The following is a 21,237-nucleotide window of genomic DNA, read 5'->3' on the forward strand; positions in this document are numbered from 1 at the left end:
GCTATCTGAGAATGATTGGAATCTGGCATCCAGCAAAGCAAATTCAATTGCTGTCCAAATCGAGTTGCTTGAAGATATTATCTTTTTTTTTTTTTGAAAGAATTTTAAATTTCATTCCAATCAAAAAAACCTTGTTACAGAATTGAAGCTGCCCCCTTTCTATACAAAGTAGAAAAATCTGTAAACTCTATACAAAACTGAATTGACTCCTTAACTCCTATCAAACCACAGCTCCATTGCTTTGTCAAATTTCCCTCCCTTTCTTCTTCTCAAAGAAGTAATCCTATTCCTGATCAACTTATCTAATCTGGCTATTAGACAAGAAGCAGGCAGAGAAGAAATACCTAATCTTCTCAGGTTTCTTTCATTCCATACTGCATACGCCACTGCTTGGAAACAATAACGGAACAGGAAAGTTACAAGCCTTCCTTGAAACCCATTAACCACTGCCCGTACTACCTCCAACCACTTATATATACGCCTGCTACCTGCTAAGTTCTTTATAGTCTCCAACCATACTTCTTTAGAGTAATCACACTCAAAAAACAAATGGTCTCTTGTTTCAAAAGCCGCTTTACAGAACCAGCAAGTAGTCATAGCCTGAGGATTCCAACGCAAAATCCTATCCCCTGTTGCTAGTCTATTATGGACAGCAACCCAGATAAGAAAAGAGAACTTTGGAGTGGCCCCATTAAACCAAACTCCTTTAGACCAGGTTACCTCCGGCGACTTTTCTCTAATGATGTCCCAAGTTTGCGACGTGGAGAAACCCTCCCTGAACTCCCCATTTACTCGCTTCCAAAGGCACACATCATCCTGCGTTGTTAGCCCCCTGTTTCTTAGAGACAGCACTTCTTGATCTATCTGCTGCAGGGTAGTAACTCGATGTCTCTTTGACCGGTATAACTGTATTGCATTCTCCACTGTACTATTAATAGGAATACCAAGATCCGCAGTCCCCCTCTCACCAGTTAACTCTATTAATGTCCCCAGAGACGACCATCTATCAAACCAGAAAGATGCATTCGAGCCACTATTAACCTCCATTCTCGAAAGTTGCCTTGCCAAAGGCTTTAACTTCAACAATTTCTTCCACATCCAAGATCCCAAAGAACTCTTCTCCTTGACATTCCAAAAGGATCCTTTCCTGATAAGATATTTCCAAATCCATTTCACCCAAAGAGAATATTTATTTGATAAAATTCTCCAGATAAGCTTCAAGCAAGATACTCGGTTGACATCATTTAAATTCTTCAGAGCAAGTCCTCCTTCCTCCTTTGGTTTACACACATCAACCCACGCTATCTTAGCTTTTTGTGTTGACAAGACCGGCCCTGACCAGAGAAAAGCAGAACATATGCTGTTGATCTCTTGAACACATTTACTAGGCAATCGGAAAGCAGACATCCAGAAATTTATGATGCTATACAGCACAGATCCAATAAGTTGAAGCCGCCCAGCAAAAGAAAGGTGTCGTGTTGTCCAAGTAGATATCCTATTCCTTATTCTGGATATAAGAGGACTATAGTCTTGCACTTGAAGATATTATCAAAGCTGATGGAAAATTTGATTTAACTGCTGAGTTGGAGAAACTCAAAGAAGAGCACTCGGAAGCGGAAGGAATGCTTGCTGATGTGAAGCTCAAAGTCCCTGATTGGGATAAACTTGGCGAAAGTTGGCTGTGTCATGAGTAATTTCATGTTATCATCTTCTCTTTTTATGTTTTTAAGGACCACATTATGTTTGATTTTCAGTTTTTATTTTAAATGAATAAGTACTTTTGTTTCTCTTGTGTTGTTTCTTCAATTAACAACCTAAATAAAAAACTTGTTCAATGTTTTTCACTCTTTTGTAATGGTTTGGCCTAGTGTTCTTGTAACTTGGTTATCTGATTTGCTTATTTGTTTTTGGAAAGCCATCCTGAATACATAAAATGATATCCAGATTATATAAATCTATCGTCTGTGAATAAATAAGTTCACATTTACTCTGTTATCGAATATCCACCGTAGCCTAGTGGCAAGCCCTTCTACTCTTAGTGTACCCTTATCACACAATAAGCCGTGTTCGATCCCCGTTGTGTATACTCACATTTTTTTCTGTTTTTAATTAAATATTCAAAAGTTATTTTCGTTTTATTATAGCTTTTGGCAAGTATAACACCCTTGGCACAACAGCTGCACACTTTGATTCATCTTTCGAGAGTTCACGAGTTCAATCAACATCAGATCACATTCTTTTTCATTTTTTTTGTAAACTTTAAAGGAATTTGTTTTTGGAAAGCTATCCTGAATACCTAAAATGATATCCAGATTATATAAATCTATCGTCTGTGAATAAATAAGTTCACATTTACTCTTTTATCGAATATCCACCATAGCCTAGTGGCAAGCCCTTGTACTCTTAGTGTACCCTTATCACACAATAAGCCGTGTTCGATCCCCGTTGTGTATACTCACACTTTTTTCTGTTTTTAATTAAATATTCAAAAGTTATTTTCGTTTTATTATAGCTTTTGGCAAGTATAACACCCTTGGCACAACGGCTGCACACTTTGATTCATCTTTCGAGAGTTCACGAGTTCAATCAACATCGGATCACATTCTTTTTTATTTTGTTTTGTAAACTTTAAAGGAATTTTCTAGGCTTTGGTGCATTTTGCTTTCTCACTCTTTTTCTGGAAACCCATCCTAAAAGTACCATAAGCATTTGACAATTCATCAATACATCCTAAAAAATTTTCAATAACAATCTAAATGAAAAAAACGTTAGGGATAATTCATTACAAACTTAAACTTAAACGTTAGGGATAATTAATATCAAAGTAGAAAAACAGAGTAGAAAACAGAACAAATATGACATTTTCACTTCCTTTGACCTTCCTGGAAATCTTTATCCATAAACTGGTCGAAGATCTCACAACATAGCTTGCTTCGTAAGTCCATCGCAGTTTCATCATTTATATTAGCCATGCTCTTCAATCCCAGTGACCTGCATTCCAGCATCTTCACAACAAAAATACCACAGTTGTATGGAAATTTTGTCTTTGGAAGCGCTTCTGCAAATTTAACTTCAAATGGACTGATATCTTCGAAATTAACCTCTTCACCAAGAAGTTCCATCTTTATGGCACTAATCAACACTGTCATAAATACCCAAAATTATACAATAAATCATTGACCAACAGACAACAAAATGAATATGTAAAAATGCATCACAAGCACAAGTAGCAAGTGACAAACTTTTATTTTCTAAATTAGCTAAAATTCTTTTTTCAGGATACGCATACTTTCACTATCCTATCCATTATCAATGTAACAATATAAATTAAACTGATTTTTCTACACTGAATGATAAAATTAATAAATCACAAAGAGTTTTTACCTGCCAGTTCTTGGATTTGATTAAGAGCACGTTTGATATTTGCTTTTGGAAGACCACAATGGAAGAGTGTGATTGTGTTATCCATCAATTGTATCTCCACCCCAATATAGTGATAGCTCAACTTATCTTCAATGACACGATATATAACATCAACATCTTCCAGCCATACCTTCTTTGGATGTATTAAACCTTTCACAAGTTCGCCTACACAGCCCTCCAATAACGTTTGTTTTTTCTTATGTGGCTTCCTGACAGATTCATAAGCGTACCCAACCACTTCTAAGAATTTGACTGGTACAAAGCATGCTGCTGGAAGATTGTTGTTGCGGAACCAAGCACCTTGCTCAACCCTCTTACAATTTAGCATTTCAAATGCAACATTTATGTGCTGCCAATGTAACAATATAGTTAGAAACTTCATATAGAACTGCTATAACATGGACATCTAGCATAGCTCAACTCAACCTCTTCCTAAACATATGACACAATCAAATAGAAGACAGAACAGAGTGTTGATTACCTCTTTGTTGAGATTGTTTTCTGCATCGTCCATTTTTTGAAAGAACTCTTTTTCAATTTCTTTTCCATTGATATAAAACGGTCTGTAGTTGATAAAATTAACTAGTATCAATCGAAACTTTTACAAAATAAATTAGGAATATTTATGCGAGGACAAAAAGTTGCTTACACACGATATATGCCCCGTAGATCCATCCAGTGTGCAAGCCTTGAAAACCGAGGAAATTCAGGTGTCACAAATGGATCAATTGGAAGGATTACCTCAGGTGTTACAGGTATAGGAGGGTTTCTAGGTCGTATTGGCCTCTTCTCTTCTCGCTGTAGAAAAGGAAGCAAATCTACTGGCTGAGCATTTGCTTTCTTCTTCTTACCAACATCAGGCTTCCCATTTAATTAAAAATAAAGACAAAAATTCAGGATCGTTTTTATCTTTATACTTGAATGCCTTCCTAATATGAAGTAAAAATATTTTTATACTTTTTTTGCATGATCGTCTTGACTTGGTTTCACACTCTTACCCTGCTTTACTTCCATCTGTGAAACAAAACCGATATATCAAACTATTGACCTGAACTTCAATTCAAGTGGATCTTATTCATTTGTATTACCTCTTTTTCCATTTTCCCAACAACATCTTCTGATGGACCAGCTGCTTCATTTTTCTTACAAGCGACAGCCTTCGCCTTCCCCTTTTTGAATGACAAAAATTCAGATACATTTATATCTTAATTCCTAGTATGATGTATAAATATTTCATACCTTTTTATCACCATCTCCTTCACTTGGATTCACACTCTGCGTCTGCTCTTCTTCCATCTGAAAACAATACCGAGATATTAAACAAATGACATTATTTTTCAATTCAAGTGATCCAAGGCATTTGTTTTACCTTTTTTGTCATCTCCCAAACACCATCTACCCATTTTCTTGGTTTTCGCATCTCAGAATGGTTGAAGTAAATTTGTTCAGTAGAATTGTTCAAAGAGACAAAACACGAGCCATCAAACAAAATGACTTTAACTTTTCCAGCGCACCAGGCACCATTGTCGAACGCCTCCACGTCCTGCATTAGCTCATAACTTTTCTTCGCTCCAGATCTCTCAGGTGGTGGTTGAGGACGTATTCTGTCAATTGATACACGTGTCTCAACACTCCTTTTCCTCTTCTTTTCGTCCAGAGACGGGCGGAGTACTCAACTTTCACCATCTCAACCCCATCAACCAAATATGTTGCCAACACATTTCCTGGATACCATTTATGACAAGTATTGTCATCTTGTGATGAAATCTCCACATTTGCTCCGATCTCAAAGGGATTTTGAACTCTGCTTTCTACATCCTGTGATGGTTTAGATTCAAGGATATCCAGTCATTTTGATAGTTGCTGTATATTTATTAAAGGTTTTAATAAAAGTAATACCTTATTTTGCTCTGTTAAAAGATTTCTGCGAGCTCGGGTATTTGGCTGTGTGTCGGAAATGTTTGGTGAAATGATCTCATTCATAAGCTCGTGAGTCTCCTGAATTCAGGAATGGTTGAATGAACACGTACAAGGGCTTCCAAAAATTACTTGAAAAGTCCAATTTTTTAAAGAAGGTACCTGCTGCGTCTGAATTGGAGTAAGGACTGGAGTCTCAATATTCTGTTGAGCTATTGGAGAACCAGGTGTCTCTTTCGTGATCTCATTCATAGGCTCTCGTGTATCCTGAAGTCAGGAATGGGATTATGAACACGTACAAGAACTTCCAAAAATTAATTGAAGTACAACCAAATTCATAATTTTATAAATACCAACAGTTTTCAAAATTATACTTGCCTCATTGTTAAGTTGTTCATCTGCTTGATCTGTATTGGCTTCACCTTGTCTGGAAGCCGTCTCATGAAATGGAGTTGTGTCAGTCTGTGCAAGTACAACAAAAATTAGGAAGCCAATCCTAAATATGTATAACATCTTCCAAAATTACTTGACAACTCAAAAAAAAAACTGAATCAAAAACTAGATAAACATTAATTTTAATTTCCGAAAAAAAAAGTTACCTCATTGTTTGGAGTTTCATATGAAGTAACTCTTTGTAGTTACTCTAGTTTTGTCACACGTTCTTTAATCTGTTTCCTGTCTTTTTCAATCAAACACAAACGATCGTTCATGATCCTTAAATTATCTTTCACCATCTCGCTGATTCTGTTGATCTTTGATTCCAAAGACTCCTCCTGATACGAAGAAGCTTGACTCATCCCTCCATTCCCAAACAGTAAAGATGCTCTTCTTATTTGTTCATTAGCACCGTATAGGTCTACTGACATGTTTCGCTAATCTCTAATTTTAAACTTATAACCTCTCTTGGATAAATCGGCCATGTCATCCAGATCTTTATTAGCTTCGTCTTGCATGCAAACATCAGCTTCTGGATCATTAGAAATAGGAGGTAGGATGCATGTGACCTTAAGCTGAAACCACAAAAATAATTAGCTTTTAAATGGAGAATCATAAGGCAAAACAGAAACAAGAAAAAAATAATGTAAAAACTTACATGATCTTTGATTTCAATTAGGAGAACATCTATCAGCTGTGGAGAAGCTATTTGAAGGTACTTCTCACACAAAAATATTGGGGTAGACGGTTGAACGCTCAGAATAGGAACAACTTGACTGAATGCATACTGTAGCAAAGGTACTGACTCAAGTATCCATATAAGAAATGCCATAGGGAATCCTTGCAAATCATAATTGTTTTTGTCGAGGCTTTTGTCGACAGCTCTCTGAAGTGATTTTAACAGCAAATTATAAGCTGTTCTCCCCCATGGGTATGTCATCAAGACATCCATATCCTGCGCTATTTTCACATAATCCAAAGTAAAAGTTGTGCCACCGTCGAGAAGGCTCTTCTGTAGTAGTATGCTCTCAATCAGGAGGAGCATTGCAAGGCAGAATCTCTCATCAGAAGCATCTTCTCTTGTGTTTCTGAGCTGCTTCTCCACGTCCTTTACTGTATGAGTACGCCCTTTTAGGAAGTCCCACTTAAATTTCTCGGTTTCCTCTCGTGGTTCTCTTGCTTCACCACTACATTTCAAACCAGTCACCATGTGGAATTCTCTTATAGAGAACCTCATTGGCTGAGCACCAAAATGGAACCATGCTTCGTGTCTCTTCACTGTCTTGATGCTTTTGGTGAGAACTGCGTGCACTATCTTAGCTGATAATTTCAAAGACCTCTCTCCAAGCTTGATCACCGGTCCCAAAAACGTCCCTCTTATTCTGTTGAACTCATCATTTCCTAGAATTTCCTTAACAGTTTTGATATAAGCAACTATCGAGTGTTGGTTTATCGATATCGTCTTCTCTGGCTCTGATCCAATCGGATACCTCAGCTCAGGCAGTGCTAGTCTTAATGGTAATGGATCTCCCATCTTGTTTCTATCCTGCGTAAACAAGAAAATTTTTATTTGTCTAAATTAATTAAAATCCAATTTTCAGGAAGGGTTCCTTGAAACAATACAAATCCTTCCTGAAGTCTATACACATGCTTTCACATGAACTAGAATTCTACCAATCATATTAGGTTAAAACGAGCAAGTCTATACACAAGCAAAAACCAGGAGACCAATCTCTCAGAAAGAAAACACACATAAGGTTGAATCTGCAACATACCTTAAAGAGATAGAGCTCTAGAAATGGTTTTTCTCGGAGAATAGAGAGAGCTCGCGTAAAAGATCGAGAGAGAGAGAGTTCTGGAGATGGGTTTAGAGATCGAGAGATATGGAGATGAGAGAGAGATTCGAGAGGCGGAGACGAGTGAGATTCGAGAAGTTTGAAACGGCGAGAGTGTTGAGACGGCAAGAGTTTTGTCTTTTTTCAATCGAAATGTATTGTTTTGGAAACCTATCCTATATTAATTGGTTTAAGTATGCTTATGTAATATTCTTTAACAGATGATTCTCCTCAGACCAGCGGTTAAACCAAGGCATTTCATAACTCAAAAGTCTCTCTATCCCCGGGTTCGATATGTGGTGGATTCAAAATCAATTTTAATTTTTTTTTGTGTTACAGTTTGGAGTTAAATACAATTAAATGTAATCCATTAACAGATGATTCTTCTTGGCCTAGTGGCTAAACTCCCACACTATCCAAATACGCAAACTCTCTCCCTCTGGGTTCGATCCTTTGTGGTTCTAAATTTTTGTTGTCTGTAAACATCACAATTTTAAGCTTACCATATACATGTCCAATCCTTAGTATATAATCTCATTTCATTCTTTTTTACATTTGAAACACTCTAACTATTTTTTCTGGAAACCCATCCAGAAACATTATTTTAACCTTCCAAGATATATGATACCCAAAAAAAAACTTGATATCCTTCCAATCTTTCTTATGTAACCAGACGCCAACAACATAACAAAATAAACAGTCATAACTAAAACCGAGTCTTAACTAAAACAAAAAATGTTTTCATGCATCATTCTCATTTCCCAAAGCTCTCATCCACAAATTGGTTGAAGATCTCACAAGACAAGGTTCTCCTTAGCTCCAATGCATTGTCATCATTAATCTTTGTCATGTCTCCTATCTTCAATGACTGGCACTCCAGAATCTTGACAAGAAATATCCCACAGTTGAAAGGATGTTTTGTCTTGGGTAAACCTTGTGCCTGCTCAATCTCAAATGGAATCATCTTCACTTTATCTACCTCATCACCAGAAGATTCCACCAGCAGATTAGAAATCAACACTGTCATATTTAAAAATCAATATCAAGATAGAATCAGTTGAATATTTCAAACCAAGAAACAGTTGAATACATCAAATACAAATTGTTTATACATACCTGCCAACTTTTTCACTTGAGGAATATCAATGCTGTTGCTTTCCTTTTGAAAACAATCATATACTGTGATTCTTTTCTTCTTCAAATGAATTTCCATCCCAATCCAGACATTGCTTTTTTTTCCAAGAGTAATCCCATACACAACATCAACATCTTCTCCCCATGTCTTCTCTGGATATACCTTCCCTCTCACAGTATCTTTAAATAAATCGTTGAAAATCTTTTTACCTTTGACCTTTTCTTTCTTGTAAGCCAAATCATCAGAGAGCAAGCAATGCAAGAACTCCATAGGTAGGAAGCACGCCTTTGGAATCTTGTAGTTGTGGAACCAAGCAGCATTCTCATTTCTTCTGCAATTTAGCATTGCAAAGGCTCCATCAATGTGCTGCAAAAAAAAAGGCAAACATTATCTAATTTGTTACTATATAATTCCTGAAACTAAACAAATCCTTCCTGAATTTTTTTTTAAAAAAAAAGCTCAAGGCAAGAACATATGTAAACAAATTACCTCTTTCTTAAGGTCCTTTTTTGCATTTTCCATGCTTTGAAAGAAAGATTTCCTTATCTTATTATCATTGATTGATAGGGACCTGCAGTCGATTAAAGATTCAAAGGAATTACCAAACCTCTTATACATAAATATAAGAATATATAGACAAGGACAGAAACATGCTTACGTTTCATGCATGCCGGGCTTTAATGTCATCCAATTTTGAAGCCTTGAAAGCTTATGTTCCGCAGGAGTTGAAAACGGATCAACTGCAGGTATAATCTCAGGTATTACAGTTAAAGCCGGATTTCTGTCAGACTTGAATGGAGTTTTTGTGTCTCTAGATCGTTTAGGCACCCTCTCGCTCCTTCTTAGGAAAACATTATCCATTCCTGAATTTTGTGATGAGGCAGCAGCTTTCCTTTTCTTATCAGGCTTCACCTTTAATCAAACAATAGACACCAAGCAAAATATTATCAAATTTGTTGCAATCGGAATTTCTGGAAACCATTCCTGAAACTAAAATGTATGTATATCAAACAATTCACGTGAAGTATAATTCTAGTTATGATTTACCTTATCTGCCATCTTCCAGACTCCATCTTTCCATTCTCTATGAATTCGCAAATCTGAATGTTTGAATAGAATAGTTTCCATAGAAGTATAGAGACACACCGAGTATGTGTTATCACCAAGTACCATGCTAATTTGTCCGCTGCTCCAGCCATTGTTGTAAAAGGCTTCTACCTTATCCATCATCTCAAAGGATTTTTGGTCACTAGTTGGTGTTGCAGGACGTATTTTGTCAGCCGTGATAGTATCCTGAAGTTTCTGAAGTCTATGTTGGTCTGTGAAGAGTGTCGTGTACTCAACTGTCAGCTCCTCTAGTCCTTCACACAGTTTAAGATCAACAACCTTTCCTGGATACCATATTTCGTCATCAGTAGACAAAATCTCAACCTCTGCGCCTATTTGAAAGTGAGCTAGAAGCCTGCTTACTTCAACCTATTAAAAATGAAGATTCAGTAACATCAGCGGTTTTAAATTGTTAGAATAATAATTAAAGATCAAATATACTCGATGCATACCTCGTTTGTTTCTGAAAAATCTATAGCACTTGTCTGAAGATGCTCTGTTTGCTGAGTAATAGGCGGCATCTTCGAAACATCTGTGGAAACTAGCTCAGTAGTAGGTTCTGTAGTATCCTTGAGATTTTCTTCTGCTTGATTCTGCTCTGATGGTGTCTCATCGGATTGATCTCCCTCACTTGTCTGAAGGTGCTGTGTTTGCGGAGTAAGAGGCTGTGTCTTCGAAACATCTGTGGAAACTAGCTCAGTAGTAGGTTCTGTAGTATCCTTGAGATATTCTTCTGCTTGATTCTTTCTGCTTGATTGTGTATGCTCTCCTTCACTTGTAGAAAAATATTGGGTCGCAGTTTCTGTCTCACTCTATAAGACAAAAGTAAATGGTAAGAGTTAGTTGAATAGAAAAATATTACATAAACATTTTAAATATTTCTTCTTACCAAAGCATTCTTATTTTCTTCAATAACTAGTGCAATTAGTGAAGACAATGGAGAGGAAGGTGTGTGATGCACAGCATGTGTATCCTCCTGTAATAACAGTAAAATAAAAGAGGTAGTTATGAAGAAGTTTCTACAATTTAAAATTCAAGTTGTACTTATGAAAGACATTTCTATGCTTACCTTTTTATTGTTTGCTGAAATGATCTCAGTCAATGGCTGTGTAGCCTCATACGTTTCCTCTGTTACCGTCTGCAAAAAAAAACAAAAAAAAGTCAGGTAGGGGATCAAAAACACGTACAAAAGCTTTCAAACATTACTTGAAATCTCCAAGATTTTTTGAACATTTACCTGCTGTTTCTGAATTGGAGTAAAAACTTGAGCCTCAATACTCTTTGGAGATATTGGAGAAGAAGGTGTCTCATTCATTTCCAGTGTTTCTTTTTGCAAAACTTGAGTCTGAGCAGCAGGTGACTCAATCACAATCTGCAAAAAATATCAGGAAAGGCCATCATGAATACATTCAATTATAATTTCTAGAGTAAATATTACCTCATCATCTGGTTTTCCTTCTTCTTGATTAGTTTTGGGTGGCGTTTCATCAGTAGAGGTTTGTGTTTCCCTCTGCCAAAAATTAGAAAGGTCTATATATGTAAATCACCCAAAACTAATTGTAAACTCCAACTGTCATTGAGCATATACCTCTTTTGTCAGATTAGGAGTAAAAACTTGAGTATCAAGGGCAGGCGTGTCATCCGATGGCTCTCTCTCAATCTGTAAAAATTATCACGAAGTCAATCCAGAGTACGTTCTAAAGCTTCCAAACATTAACTTAAAAATCCAAGATTTTTTTTTGACCATGTACCTGCTGAGTCTGACTTGGAGTATAAACGGGAGTTTCAATACTCTTTGGAGCTATTGGAGAAGAAGGTGTCTCATTCATTTCCACTGTTTCTTTCTGCAAAACTTGACTCTGAGTAGCAGGTGACTCACTTGTTAATTTCTCTCTCACAATCTGCAAAAAAATATCAGGAATGGCCATCATGAATACATTCAACTATAATTTCTAGAATAAATATTACCTCATCATCTGGTTTTCCATCTTGATTAGGATTGGATGGCCTCTCATCGGTAGACGTTTCTGTTTCTTTCTGTTAAAAATCAGAAAAGCCTTTATATGTAAAAAAAAATCACCCAAAACTAATTTGTAAACTCCAACTGTGAAAACAATATCATTGAGCATATACCTCTTTTGTCAGATTAGGAGAGAATACTTGAGTATCAAGGGCAGAAGTGTCATCATCTGATTCATTCATTGTCTCCTGCAAAAATCAAGAATGCATTCAAGAATATGTACAAAAGCTTCCAAATATTACTTCAAAACTCAACAATATTTTATTGGTTACATACCTCATGTGTCAAATTAGGCTGTTGAGACATTGGAGATAAAGGCGTCTCACTCGATGGTTGCGTGTAATCCTGCAAAAATCAGGAAGGCATTCAGGATTTTGTACAAGAATTTCCAAATATTTTCTTAAAATTTTTGAGCATATACCTCATTTTGTTGAGACTTTGGAGATGCAGCTGATTCAATCATTGTCTCCTGCAAAAATCAGGAATGCATTCAAGAAGTACAAAAGCTTCCAAATATTACTTCAAAACTCAACAATATTTATTGGTTACATACCTCATGTGTCAAATTAGGCTGTTGAGACATTGGAGATAAAGGTGTCTCACTCGATGGTTGCGTGTGAGACATTGGAGATAAAGGTGTCCCACTGGATCGCTGTTTGTCAAATATTAGGAAGGCATTCAAGAATATGTACAAGATCTTCCAAAAAATACTTGAAAATGCAAATGTAAAAGAAGATGTTTTGAGAATTTACCTTTTGTGTCACGTTAGTGGGAAAAACATTGTTGTTTCCTTCCAACTCTGACACACGAGCTCTAAGATGTATGTTTTCTTCTTCCAGTAATGACATTCGATCCTTCATGCTCTTCAGATTCTCCTCCATTACCGTGATGATCCTGTTCACTTTTTCATTTACTGAATCCTCATCAATCGGAGTAGAAGCTTGGCCAGTCTCCTTATTTGCCATCATTTGAATAAGAGCATCCAATGTGTCAAATGTGTCTACACACCTATTTTCCCAGTCATCGGCTGTAATCTTGTACCCTTTCTTTGTTACATCTTTCACTGTTTCCAGCTCGTCACTATATTTGTCTTCAATGGAGATATCATCTTCTGGATCATGAGGAATAGAAGGTAGTATGCAATGGACCTTCAGCTGAGAGTATTTAAAAAAAGACCAATGAGAAACATATTAAAAAGAAGAAGCCAAATAAACTGAGAAACATATACTTGGAAAAGCTTACCTTTGTATCAGCTTCAACCTGTAAAACCCTATCAAGTGATGGATTCTCTACCTCAGTGTATTTTTCACACAAGTAAGTCGGCCCAGGAACCTCAACTGTTGGTACACACTTACTGAACTTATTCCTTAGCAAAGGAATCGACTCTAGTATCCAAAGAAGGAATACTAGAGGATAACCTTGCAACTCAAATTTGGATTTATTCTCCAAATGATTCGCGACAGCGTTTTGAATTGACTTCAGGAGCACAATGTAAGCCTCTTTTCCCCATGGATATGTCATATCCTGTGCATTTTTCGCATATTCCAAAGGAAAACTCCCTCCTTTGCTCTTCCGCAATAATATGCTCTCTACCAGGATGAGCATTGCGAGGCATACTCTCTCCTCAGAAGCATCTTCTCTTGTGTTTCTGAGCTGGTCCACCACGTCACTTAACTTATGACTACGCCCCTTTAGCAATTCCCAATTAAATCTCTCGGTTTCCCTTCGTGGTCCTTCTAATGCACCACTACATTTTAAGCCTGTCATCATATGAAATTCTCTTATAGAGAACCTCATTGGCTGCGCACCGAAATGGAACCATGCTTCATTCTCCTTGACAGAAACGATGCTTCTAGTGAGAATGGCGTAGACTATCTTTGCTGATAACTTCAATCCTCTCTCACTGAGCTTCATTATAGGTCCCAGAAATGATCCTCGGACTCTTATCATCTCATCTGGTTTTAGGATGCTTTTGACAATAGAGATATACTCTGAGCCGGAATATTGGTTGATTGCTGACTTTTCCTTTGGCTGTGAACCAATAGGATACTTCAGCTCTGGCAGTGCTAGTTTTAGAGGTACTGAATCTCCCATCTTGTTTCTATCCTGCGTAGACAAGAAAAAAAAATCCAATTTTCAGGAAGGGTTTCCTGAAACAATACAAATCCTTCCTGAAGTCTATACACATGCTTTCACATGAACTAGAATTCTACCAATCATATTACGTTAAAACGAGAAAGTCTATACACAAGCAAAAACCAGGAGACCAATCTCTCAGAAAGAAAACACACATAAGGTTGAATCTGCAACATACCTCAAAGAGATGAATTACGCTCCAACAACTTTGTGTTCCCACAATTCAAAAGTCTTTCATTTGCTTCGCTGGTTAATAAGAAAGAGTAACAAACAAATCAAAATCAAAACGCAAGCTTCCCAAATTTTAATTCAAAAACCCTAATTTTAAAAAGTTACATAGTGATTTGTGTCCGATTTTGAGAGTAGAGAGTGTGACGCTGATGATTAGATAGCCGGAGAAGATGATTAGCGAGCCGGAGAAGATGATTAGCGAGCCGGAGAAGATGATTAGCGAGCCGGAGAAGATGATTAGCGAGCCGAATAAGATGATTCCCGAGCCGGAGACGATGATTCCCGAGTCTGAGAAGAATCCCGAGCCGGAGACGACGATTCCCGAGTCGGAGACGACAGTGCCGGTGAGGGTTTGAAGATTCCCGAGAGGAGACGACACGATTCGCGATCGAAGGAAATGAAATGTTTTTTTTTTATTCTTATAACAAAGGGTATAAGGGTAAATTACCCCTTTAATGAAACCTATTTTTGTGACTTTCTCTTTCTAGTGCTATTTTTGAGACATAAACTTCAAAAGGTACTATTATTGACAATTACCTTTAAATGTAAGAAAGAGGCTGTTTTTAAATTTTGTTATAGTATCAAATGAGATTCACACGAGAGTAAAAAGTAAAAAGTAAAAAGTAAAAAGTAAAAAGAGGAAATAAGAGAGAATGGGTAAACACATATGAGTAATTGAACCTTGGTCAAATATCTAATGGGGGAACTTCAAGCCACTAAGCTACGTAACTCATATTAGTAAAGCATGAAACGAAATATTTATAAAAGTAGTCGGGGGCACGTGACCCCGTACCTATAAACGTGCATCCGCCCCTACTCCCGCTCCTCTACAACGGTTTTCTCTCCCACCGTCATCAAATAAACATCGCAGCAGTCTGGTTTCTTTCTCACCGTCATCGTGCTGAAAAACAACAGTTGCGCGAGGATAATTCTCCATGGAAAGTTTCTCCCCGATCGAGGTCAATGACCTTGCAACTCCTCCTTAGAACACTCCCGCTCCTCTGCAACGGTTTTCTCTCCCAGTGTCATCAAGTAAACATCGCAGCGGTATGGTTTCTTTCTCACCGTCATCGTGCTGAAAAACCACAATTGCGCAAAGATAATTCTCCAGGGGAAAGTTGTGCCACAGCGGCAATCAATTCGACACCGTCTATTGGTGACAACTAGCATTTCGAAGATTCTAATGATAGAAGTAAAAAAACTGGAGACATACTTCAAGATATTGAACCTATAGCTCTTTTCGCCAAAGATCTTCATTCAGAAATGTAGACTTCATTTTCTCGATTATAAATGAATTTTGCCCTCTGTTTGCAGTATTTTTTAATGGAGCTGTAGTTATGAATAGAATGTTAAGTCAGATCAGCTGCACCATTTTCTACCACAAACTTGATAGAACTGATTGAATCTCCAAAAATACAGTGCCAGTGTTTGAATTATAATTAGGGGAGAGGTTTTAGTAATAAAACCCCTCAACTAAAAATGGATCGCAAAAGAAACTCTCAACTAAAAATTTGTTAAAATAAACTTTCAACTTTAACTCCGTTAACATCTGCCACCCTCTGTCATGGTAATTGCTAATTTAGATGAAAGGTGACAAACGTTAACGGAATTAAAGTTGAGAATTTCTTTCGTCTAATATTTACTTGAGGGATTATTTTACGATTCATCTTTAGTTGAGCGGTTTTATTACTACATCTCACTAAATGTTTTAAAATCTTCAATATTATTATGTATTATTTAAAACTTTTATAATCCATTGATATGCCTTTAAAACTAATTTATAAATCATTATACATTACTTTATCAATCTTATAACCGATTTATACAGTTTTATACATATTTTAATACTTTTATAAATGGTTAATAAAGTTTAACAATGATTTTATAAAATTAGAGATACGATTTTAAGTATTTTAAAACATTTAGTAATAATACCCTCAACTAAATATGGATAGTAAAATAACCCCTCAACTAAAAATTCGACGAAAGAAATCCCCAATTTTAATTCCGTTAATGTCTGTCACCTTCCGTCTAAAATACCGTGACGGATGGTGACAAATGTTTACGAAAATAAAGTTGAGTGTTTCTTTTGTCAAATTTTTTAATTGAGGGTTTGTTTTAACATCCATCTTTAGTCGAGAAATCTTATTACTAAAAACCCTTATAATTCCAATCAAATTTTAGAATTTCTTGAAGTGCATTGAATGGATCTCTCATGCTCTACAGTAAATGTACCATCACCATGTGTAGATTAATCCTCAGGTTGTAGTCTCATAGCTTCTTCTAGTAAGCCATATTCTTGGTAGTTGGTGGATGAGTTTTGATTGGATTATAGCGGTGTTTGCAGAATAAGCCTATCTCTGTAATGTGATAGATGCTCTTGTATCTTAAGTTCAGTGTTCTGGAACTGGATAAATAGCCAAACTTGGATTCTTTCGTGGTGAACTATTGCAACGTGAAGCTAGCTAACTTTAGTGCATGTGCCCTTTTGTGAAAAATATTTTTGCAGTCTTAATGATCTGCTTTTTATTCTTGATAAGCATGTATTTGGATGGATAATGCTTAGACATTCTTATCACCAGTACTCCAAAGATAAAATTGGCTGCGGTCATGATTTTATAATGGTACGTGAGATGCATGCTATCTTTCTTTCATGTCTACTAATATTAAAAATAACTCATCTGGAGGTATTGTTGCATGTTCCTCCATCATTAGGAATTCACTTGCATGCTGTGTCTAAAAATTTGAAACAAAAATAGAATCCGAAAATTTTAAGTAGATGGAGTTTTCCTAAAAGTTAGCTAATGAAACCAAGTCATAGGAGTCTTTCAGCTATCTTTTTGATGTATAACCATTGCAATTTTCTTTTATATGTTCTAAACTGCTTGTTGTGATTTGGAATGCTTATGGCTATAGGGAGTTTTCATAAGCTAGGAGTGTGGAACTTGTTAATTTGCGATCTTCTTTCTTTTATGTGCTTATGAGTGTCTAACTTGTTAATGGCAGGTTGATCGGCATCCTCAGTTCAGGCCAGGGCCGGCCTTGGGGTAAAGCCCATAAAGCATGTGCTTTAGGCACCAGAGAATATCAAGCTTTTAGGGGCATCAAACTCTAAGAATTCCACTTTAGTCTAGTGGTCAGCGAACATACTTTGGCCTACAACCCGGGTTCGACAACCTGCCTCCTTTTTTTCCTTTGATAATAATATCATTTTTCCTTTTCTGATAGTCAAAGACTCAAAGATATTCTCGATTGTGCACATTCCGTTATTCATCGTGATTGACTTTAGTAGGAACAGGCTGCATCTCCTATTAATTTTTTTATTCCTTCTTTTTTTTTAAAGTTCTTGTAAAAATTTTAGAAACTTTTGAACTTCAAATAAGCATCAAATTTATTATAGGGTTCTAATATTCTATGAGACTATAAAAACTTGATAAATTTTACAATTTGAAATTGCATTAGGGTTATTTATCACAAATTTTGGTTTATTTTATAATTATATATTTTTTAATTTGTAGAAAAGCTATCAAGAAGTATAACCAAAATTTTCAAGTGAAGCTAAAAATATAAAAAGAAAAAAGGTGAGTTCCAAATGATCTTTTAAATAATATTTTAAACTATTTGGTTACTTTTTCTTAATTATATATGTATTTTGTTGATAATAGTAATAACAATATAGAATGTTTAAAAAAGGGGCAGTATTTTTTTATCCGTTTTAGGCGCCACACGAGTCCGAACTGGCACTGGTTCAGACACTCGAGGTGTCTCTTTCTTGTGAGAACAGATGGTGGATGGATAGTTTTCTCATACCAGAAGTGTCTTCGAGACTATGTTCGTGATAGGTACCCGTCTCATGCCGAGAGATTTATTCGTGAACATTTTAAGCGTGCTAGTAGATAAGTCATAACTGGTTACTCTGTAATACCGTCCCACTCAGCATCAATAGCAAGCAATTCTAATATAAATTTTGCTGATTCCCCCACTCAGCACACAGCACGAAATCAGGTGTAAGGCTTTGTTGCATAAAATTTGGAATGGCTCTCAATACATTGCACTACAGGAAAACACAACATTAACGACGGCGAAATTCGTAGTAAGTTCGTCGTAAAATAGGCTTTACAAGGAATTAGCGAAGAAATAAATTTCGTCGTTATTCGTTCGTCGTAACATATATTTCCTCGCCAATTCGTCATAAACTAACGAGAAACACATTTCGTCGTAAAGACGAAGAAAAGTATTTGTCGTAAAAACCACATAACCTTTCCACGTAAGGAGGACGCTACATTTCCCTGTAAATACCTCGAATATAATTCCTCGTAAATTACACATAAACCCTTCCACGTAAAATACTCGTTAAGCTTTTCTCGTTGTGTTGACGTAAAAGTTTTCCTCGTAACTTCCTCGTAAACTTTCCACGTAATGTAGTCGTAATTTAGCTACGAATTTACTTCGCTTTTTTATTTTCCAGAATTAAAAAATATAATAAAAATTATTTAATTTATTAATAAAAATATAATTTAAAAATAAATGTAAATACTAAAATATTTTATACATAAATAAGTTTTGAATTTATAATACAACCAACGAAAAGAAAAAAAGAACTAAGGATCGTTCATCGCCCGGTAGAATTCCTCACTCCTCCTCTCTACATCCGCCTCGTCATGTGTGCTGGATGACTCGCATGGACTGGGATGTTGTCGTCGCATGTTCCTCAACAAGGACTCCCATTCCGGATTTGTGGCTGCTACAACGTCCAAGAAGCCCTCGACTCCACCCATACGAGCTGTGAATGAAGATCACGTAGAGTCCAACTCGTTACACAGCTGAGTGACTTCATCATCCCGTCTCTGACCATAAGACGATGTCGCTCTCGGAACATCGTTGACGGAACCAATCCCCAACGTACGTCCCTTTATCTTAGGGACAACTTTAAAAACAAAAAATAAATATTGTTAGTAAAAAGTTAAAGTTAAATTAAATGAATAATAAAAAAATTTATAGTTTTAAAAAATTTACCTCCTCGTAAATCATATCCACTTCAAGTGTGGATAAGGTGACGGGTAATCCGTCGGTTGACTCTTGGATCAGCTGGGTCTGGTGGTCTTCAACCCGACCAACCAAGTCGTTGAAGATTTGCTTGGACCTAGCATCTAGAAATTGGCCCGCCTTGTTCTTGTGGGTCATCTCGTAAAGTTGTAAAAAAGATGGGAGTTCTCCCATGCCTTTGGCCTAAAAACTATTTAAGAAAGTTAGAATATATATATATATATATATATATATATATATAAATTAATTAAATTAAATATTTAATTACCATATCCAGACTGACACCGGCGTGGGGTTTTTGACCCGTATAGTGAAGCATAGGGTTGTGGCCGTGCTCATCTACCGTCTGACGGGAGGCAGAGCAAGATTCGGCGACTCTAATGGAGTCAAGATCCCGCCAATAATGGATGAGGCCATCCCACACGTCCTTGGTGAGCTCAGGGGGTTTACCACGCTCATACCCCTTCATGATCCAGTCACCCTTCCAGTCTTACCACTAGTGAGAATATATCTATGTTTCTACATCCTCCTTTTGTGCATAGCCATTAATAACAAGGCATACCTTCAATCTTGGTTCCTTTCAATTGAAAAAAAAAAGAAAAAATCTTGGTTCCTCAACTCTAGGAGCCCCAACCTTTCGCTTGTATATCCATTTGCCTTCTATCACACAGTGTCTCTTAGATTTATCAACCACTGTCCATGTGAAGTTTCTCAGCAATGAATCCATTTATCACTCATTCCTCCTTTCCCGAGAACCCAACCTTCATCGTTTTTGGCTTCTATAACTTGCATGTTCTCTTGAGTCACCATCAACAGTGGTGATAAGTGATTCATCATTAGTTTCTGGTCAAACGATAGCTCTGAGTGTAACATCCCGAGTTGTAATATACGGAAAGGCTTAAGATAATTGATTTGACTACCTATGTCACCAAAGTTGACTTACTTTTCCTGGAGCACATTCTGAAAGAACTCCAGAGTTAAGCATGCTTGAGCTCGAGTAGTGGAAGGATGGGTGACCTATCGGGAAGTGATTCGCGATAGCGTGCGAGTGAGGCCAAAGTACGGGGAAAGGTCGGGTGGTGATTGCACGGTTAGTAAACAATGATTCGAGTTTTTAGAAAAATTAACGGACCGACCGTCAGACGGGATGGGGTCCACGGGCCGAAAGAGCGGGCGTGGGTGGCCCATTAGCCGTGGGTGGCCCATTAGCCGTGGGCGGGTCGGGGCATTACAAGTGGTATCAGAGCTGGTTAGCCGTCTCATTTCTGACCTGAGAGGCGTCTTGAGACCTGTCGTGGAGCGCAACGAGGACGTTGCGTTCTTTGAGAGGGGGTGAATTGTAACATCCCGTGTTGTGATATACGAAAAGGCTTAAGATAATTGATTTGGCTACCTATTTCACCAAAGTTGACTTACCTTTTCCGGAACACATTCTAAAAGAACTCCAGAGTTAAGTGTGCTTGAGCTGGAGTAGTGGAAAGATGGGTGACCTACCGGGAAGTGATTCGCGATAGCGTGCGAGTGAGACCAAAACACGGAGAAAGGTCGGTTGGTGATTACAGGGTCAGTCAACAATGATTTCGAGCCTTTGGAAAAATTAACGGACCGACCGTCAGACGGGATGAGGCCCACATGCCGAAAAAGCGAGCGTGGGTGGTCCATTAGCCGTGGACGGATCGGGGCGTTACACTGAGGTTATTCATTTTTAACTCCTTCCAGGTTCTGGTTAAAATCTGAATCATGATCATCATTTGCATTTCGATCACTTTCTTCTTGGCTTCCAGTGTCAAGTTACGTATCCCAAGAGGTGACATACTCATTTGGAAAATCTCTATCTAGTGTTATCACTTGTCTCTCCAAGTTCAATATTGAATAGCAGCTCTAATAACTCATTTTTATTTTCTTGCTTTTGGTTCTCTTTCTGAATCATATATTTATGGCTCCGAATGGTA

General features: G+C 37.1%; 4 protein-coding genes across 4 annotated transcripts; all 4 read right to left on the bottom strand.

Moving 5' to 3' along the window:
• Positions 1–210: 210 nt before the first annotated feature.
• On the bottom strand, positions 211–1,047 carry LOC125609937. The gene has a single exon (XM_048781557.1). It carries the CDS (start codon positions 1,045–1,047, stop codon positions 211–213), a length of 837 nt encoding a protein of 278 aa, XP_048637514.1.
• Positions 1,048–2,864: 1,817 nt separating this feature from the next.
• On the bottom strand, positions 2,865–5,799 carry LOC111201275. The gene is made up of 11 exons (XM_048781558.1): positions 5,503–5,799; positions 5,323–5,421; positions 5,096–5,241; positions 4,823–5,027; positions 4,663–4,719; positions 4,512–4,592; positions 4,381–4,437; positions 4,073–4,284; positions 3,905–3,986; positions 3,385–3,772; positions 2,865–3,142 (listed from the first exon to the last, which is right to left on the bottom strand). The coding sequence occupies exons 1-11, from the start codon at positions 5,590–5,592 to the stop codon at positions 2,865–2,867; spliced, it is 1,695 nt and encodes a 564-aa protein (XP_048637515.1). The 5' UTR covers positions 5,593–5,799.
• A 2,449-nt stretch (positions 5,800–8,248) lies between these two features.
• Positions 8,249–11,832, bottom strand: LOC106422295. The gene is made up of 10 exons (XM_048734774.1): positions 11,821–11,832; positions 11,090–11,224; positions 10,922–10,990; positions 10,742–10,828; positions 10,305–10,664; positions 9,793–10,221; positions 9,404–9,657; positions 9,235–9,316; positions 8,727–9,111; positions 8,249–8,630 (listed from the first exon to the last, which is right to left on the bottom strand). The coding sequence occupies exons 2-10, from the start codon at positions 11,165–11,167 to the stop codon at positions 8,365–8,367; spliced, it is 2,010 nt and encodes a 669-aa protein (XP_048590731.1). The 5' UTR covers positions 11,168–11,224; positions 11,821–11,832; the 3' UTR covers positions 8,249–8,364.
• A 138-nt stretch (positions 11,833–11,970) lies between these two features.
• On the bottom strand, positions 11,971–20,012 carry LOC111201356. Its single transcript, XM_048781559.1, has 9 exons — positions 19,920–20,012; positions 19,848–19,862; positions 19,554–19,748; positions 13,115–13,978; positions 12,625–13,026; positions 12,426–12,524; positions 12,294–12,341; positions 12,149–12,217; positions 11,971–12,060 (listed from the first exon to the last, which is right to left on the bottom strand). Exons 1-9 carry the CDS (start codon positions 20,010–20,012, stop codon positions 11,971–11,973), a joined length of 1,875 nt encoding a protein of 624 aa, XP_048637516.1.
• Between the last annotated feature and the right edge of the window lie 1,225 nt (positions 20,013–21,237).

The sequence above is a fragment of the Brassica napus genome, chromosome A6 (assembly GCF_020379485.1).
Source record: "Brassica napus cultivar Da-Ae chromosome A6, Da-Ae, whole genome shotgun sequence".
NCBI lineage: Eukaryota > Viridiplantae > Streptophyta > Magnoliopsida > Brassicales > Brassicaceae > Brassica > Brassica napus.

Bases quoted from the DNA above. Each gene is read 5' to 3' on its own strand.
- LOC125609937 (XM_048781557.1), bottom strand. From the start codon at position 1,047: ATGGAGGTTAATAGTGGCTCGAATGCATCTTTCTGGTTTGATAGATGG.
- LOC111201275 (XM_048781558.1), bottom strand. From the start codon at position 5,592: ATGAATGAGATCACGAAAGAGACACCTGGTTCTCCAATAGCTCAACAG. The intron at 5,028-5,095 runs GTACTCCGCCCG...ATCAATTGACAG, and splicing joins GTTGAGATGGTGAAAGTTGA to AATACGTCCTCAACCACCAC. The intron at 4,438-4,511 runs GTAATACAAATG...TTTGTTTCACAG, and splicing joins TTGGGAAAATGGAAAAAGAG to ATGGAAGTAAAGCAGGGTAA.
- LOC106422295 (XM_048734774.1), bottom strand. From the start codon at position 11,167: ATGAATGAGACACCTTCTTCTCCAATATCTCCAAAGAGTATTGAGGCT. The intron at 10,665-10,741 runs GTAAGAAGAAAT...TTTGTCTTATAG, and splicing joins AAGAAAATAAGAATGCTTTG to AGTGAGACAGAAACTGCGAC. The intron at 9,112-9,234 runs GTAATTTGTTTA...TTTTTTTTGCAG, and splicing joins AAAAGGACCTTAAGAAAGAG to CACATTGATGGAGCCTTTGC.
- LOC111201356 (XM_048781559.1), bottom strand. From the start codon at position 20,012: ATGGATTCATTGCTGAGAAACTTCACATGGACAGTGGTTGATAAATCT. The intron at 13,979-19,553 runs GTAATTAAATAT...TTGTCTACGCAG, and splicing joins CCGGTGTCAGTCTGGATATG to GATAGAAACAAGATGGGAGA. The intron at 12,342-12,425 runs GTATGTAACCAA...TGATTTTTGCAG, and splicing joins AGCCTAATTTGACACATGAG to GAGACAATGATTGAATCAGC.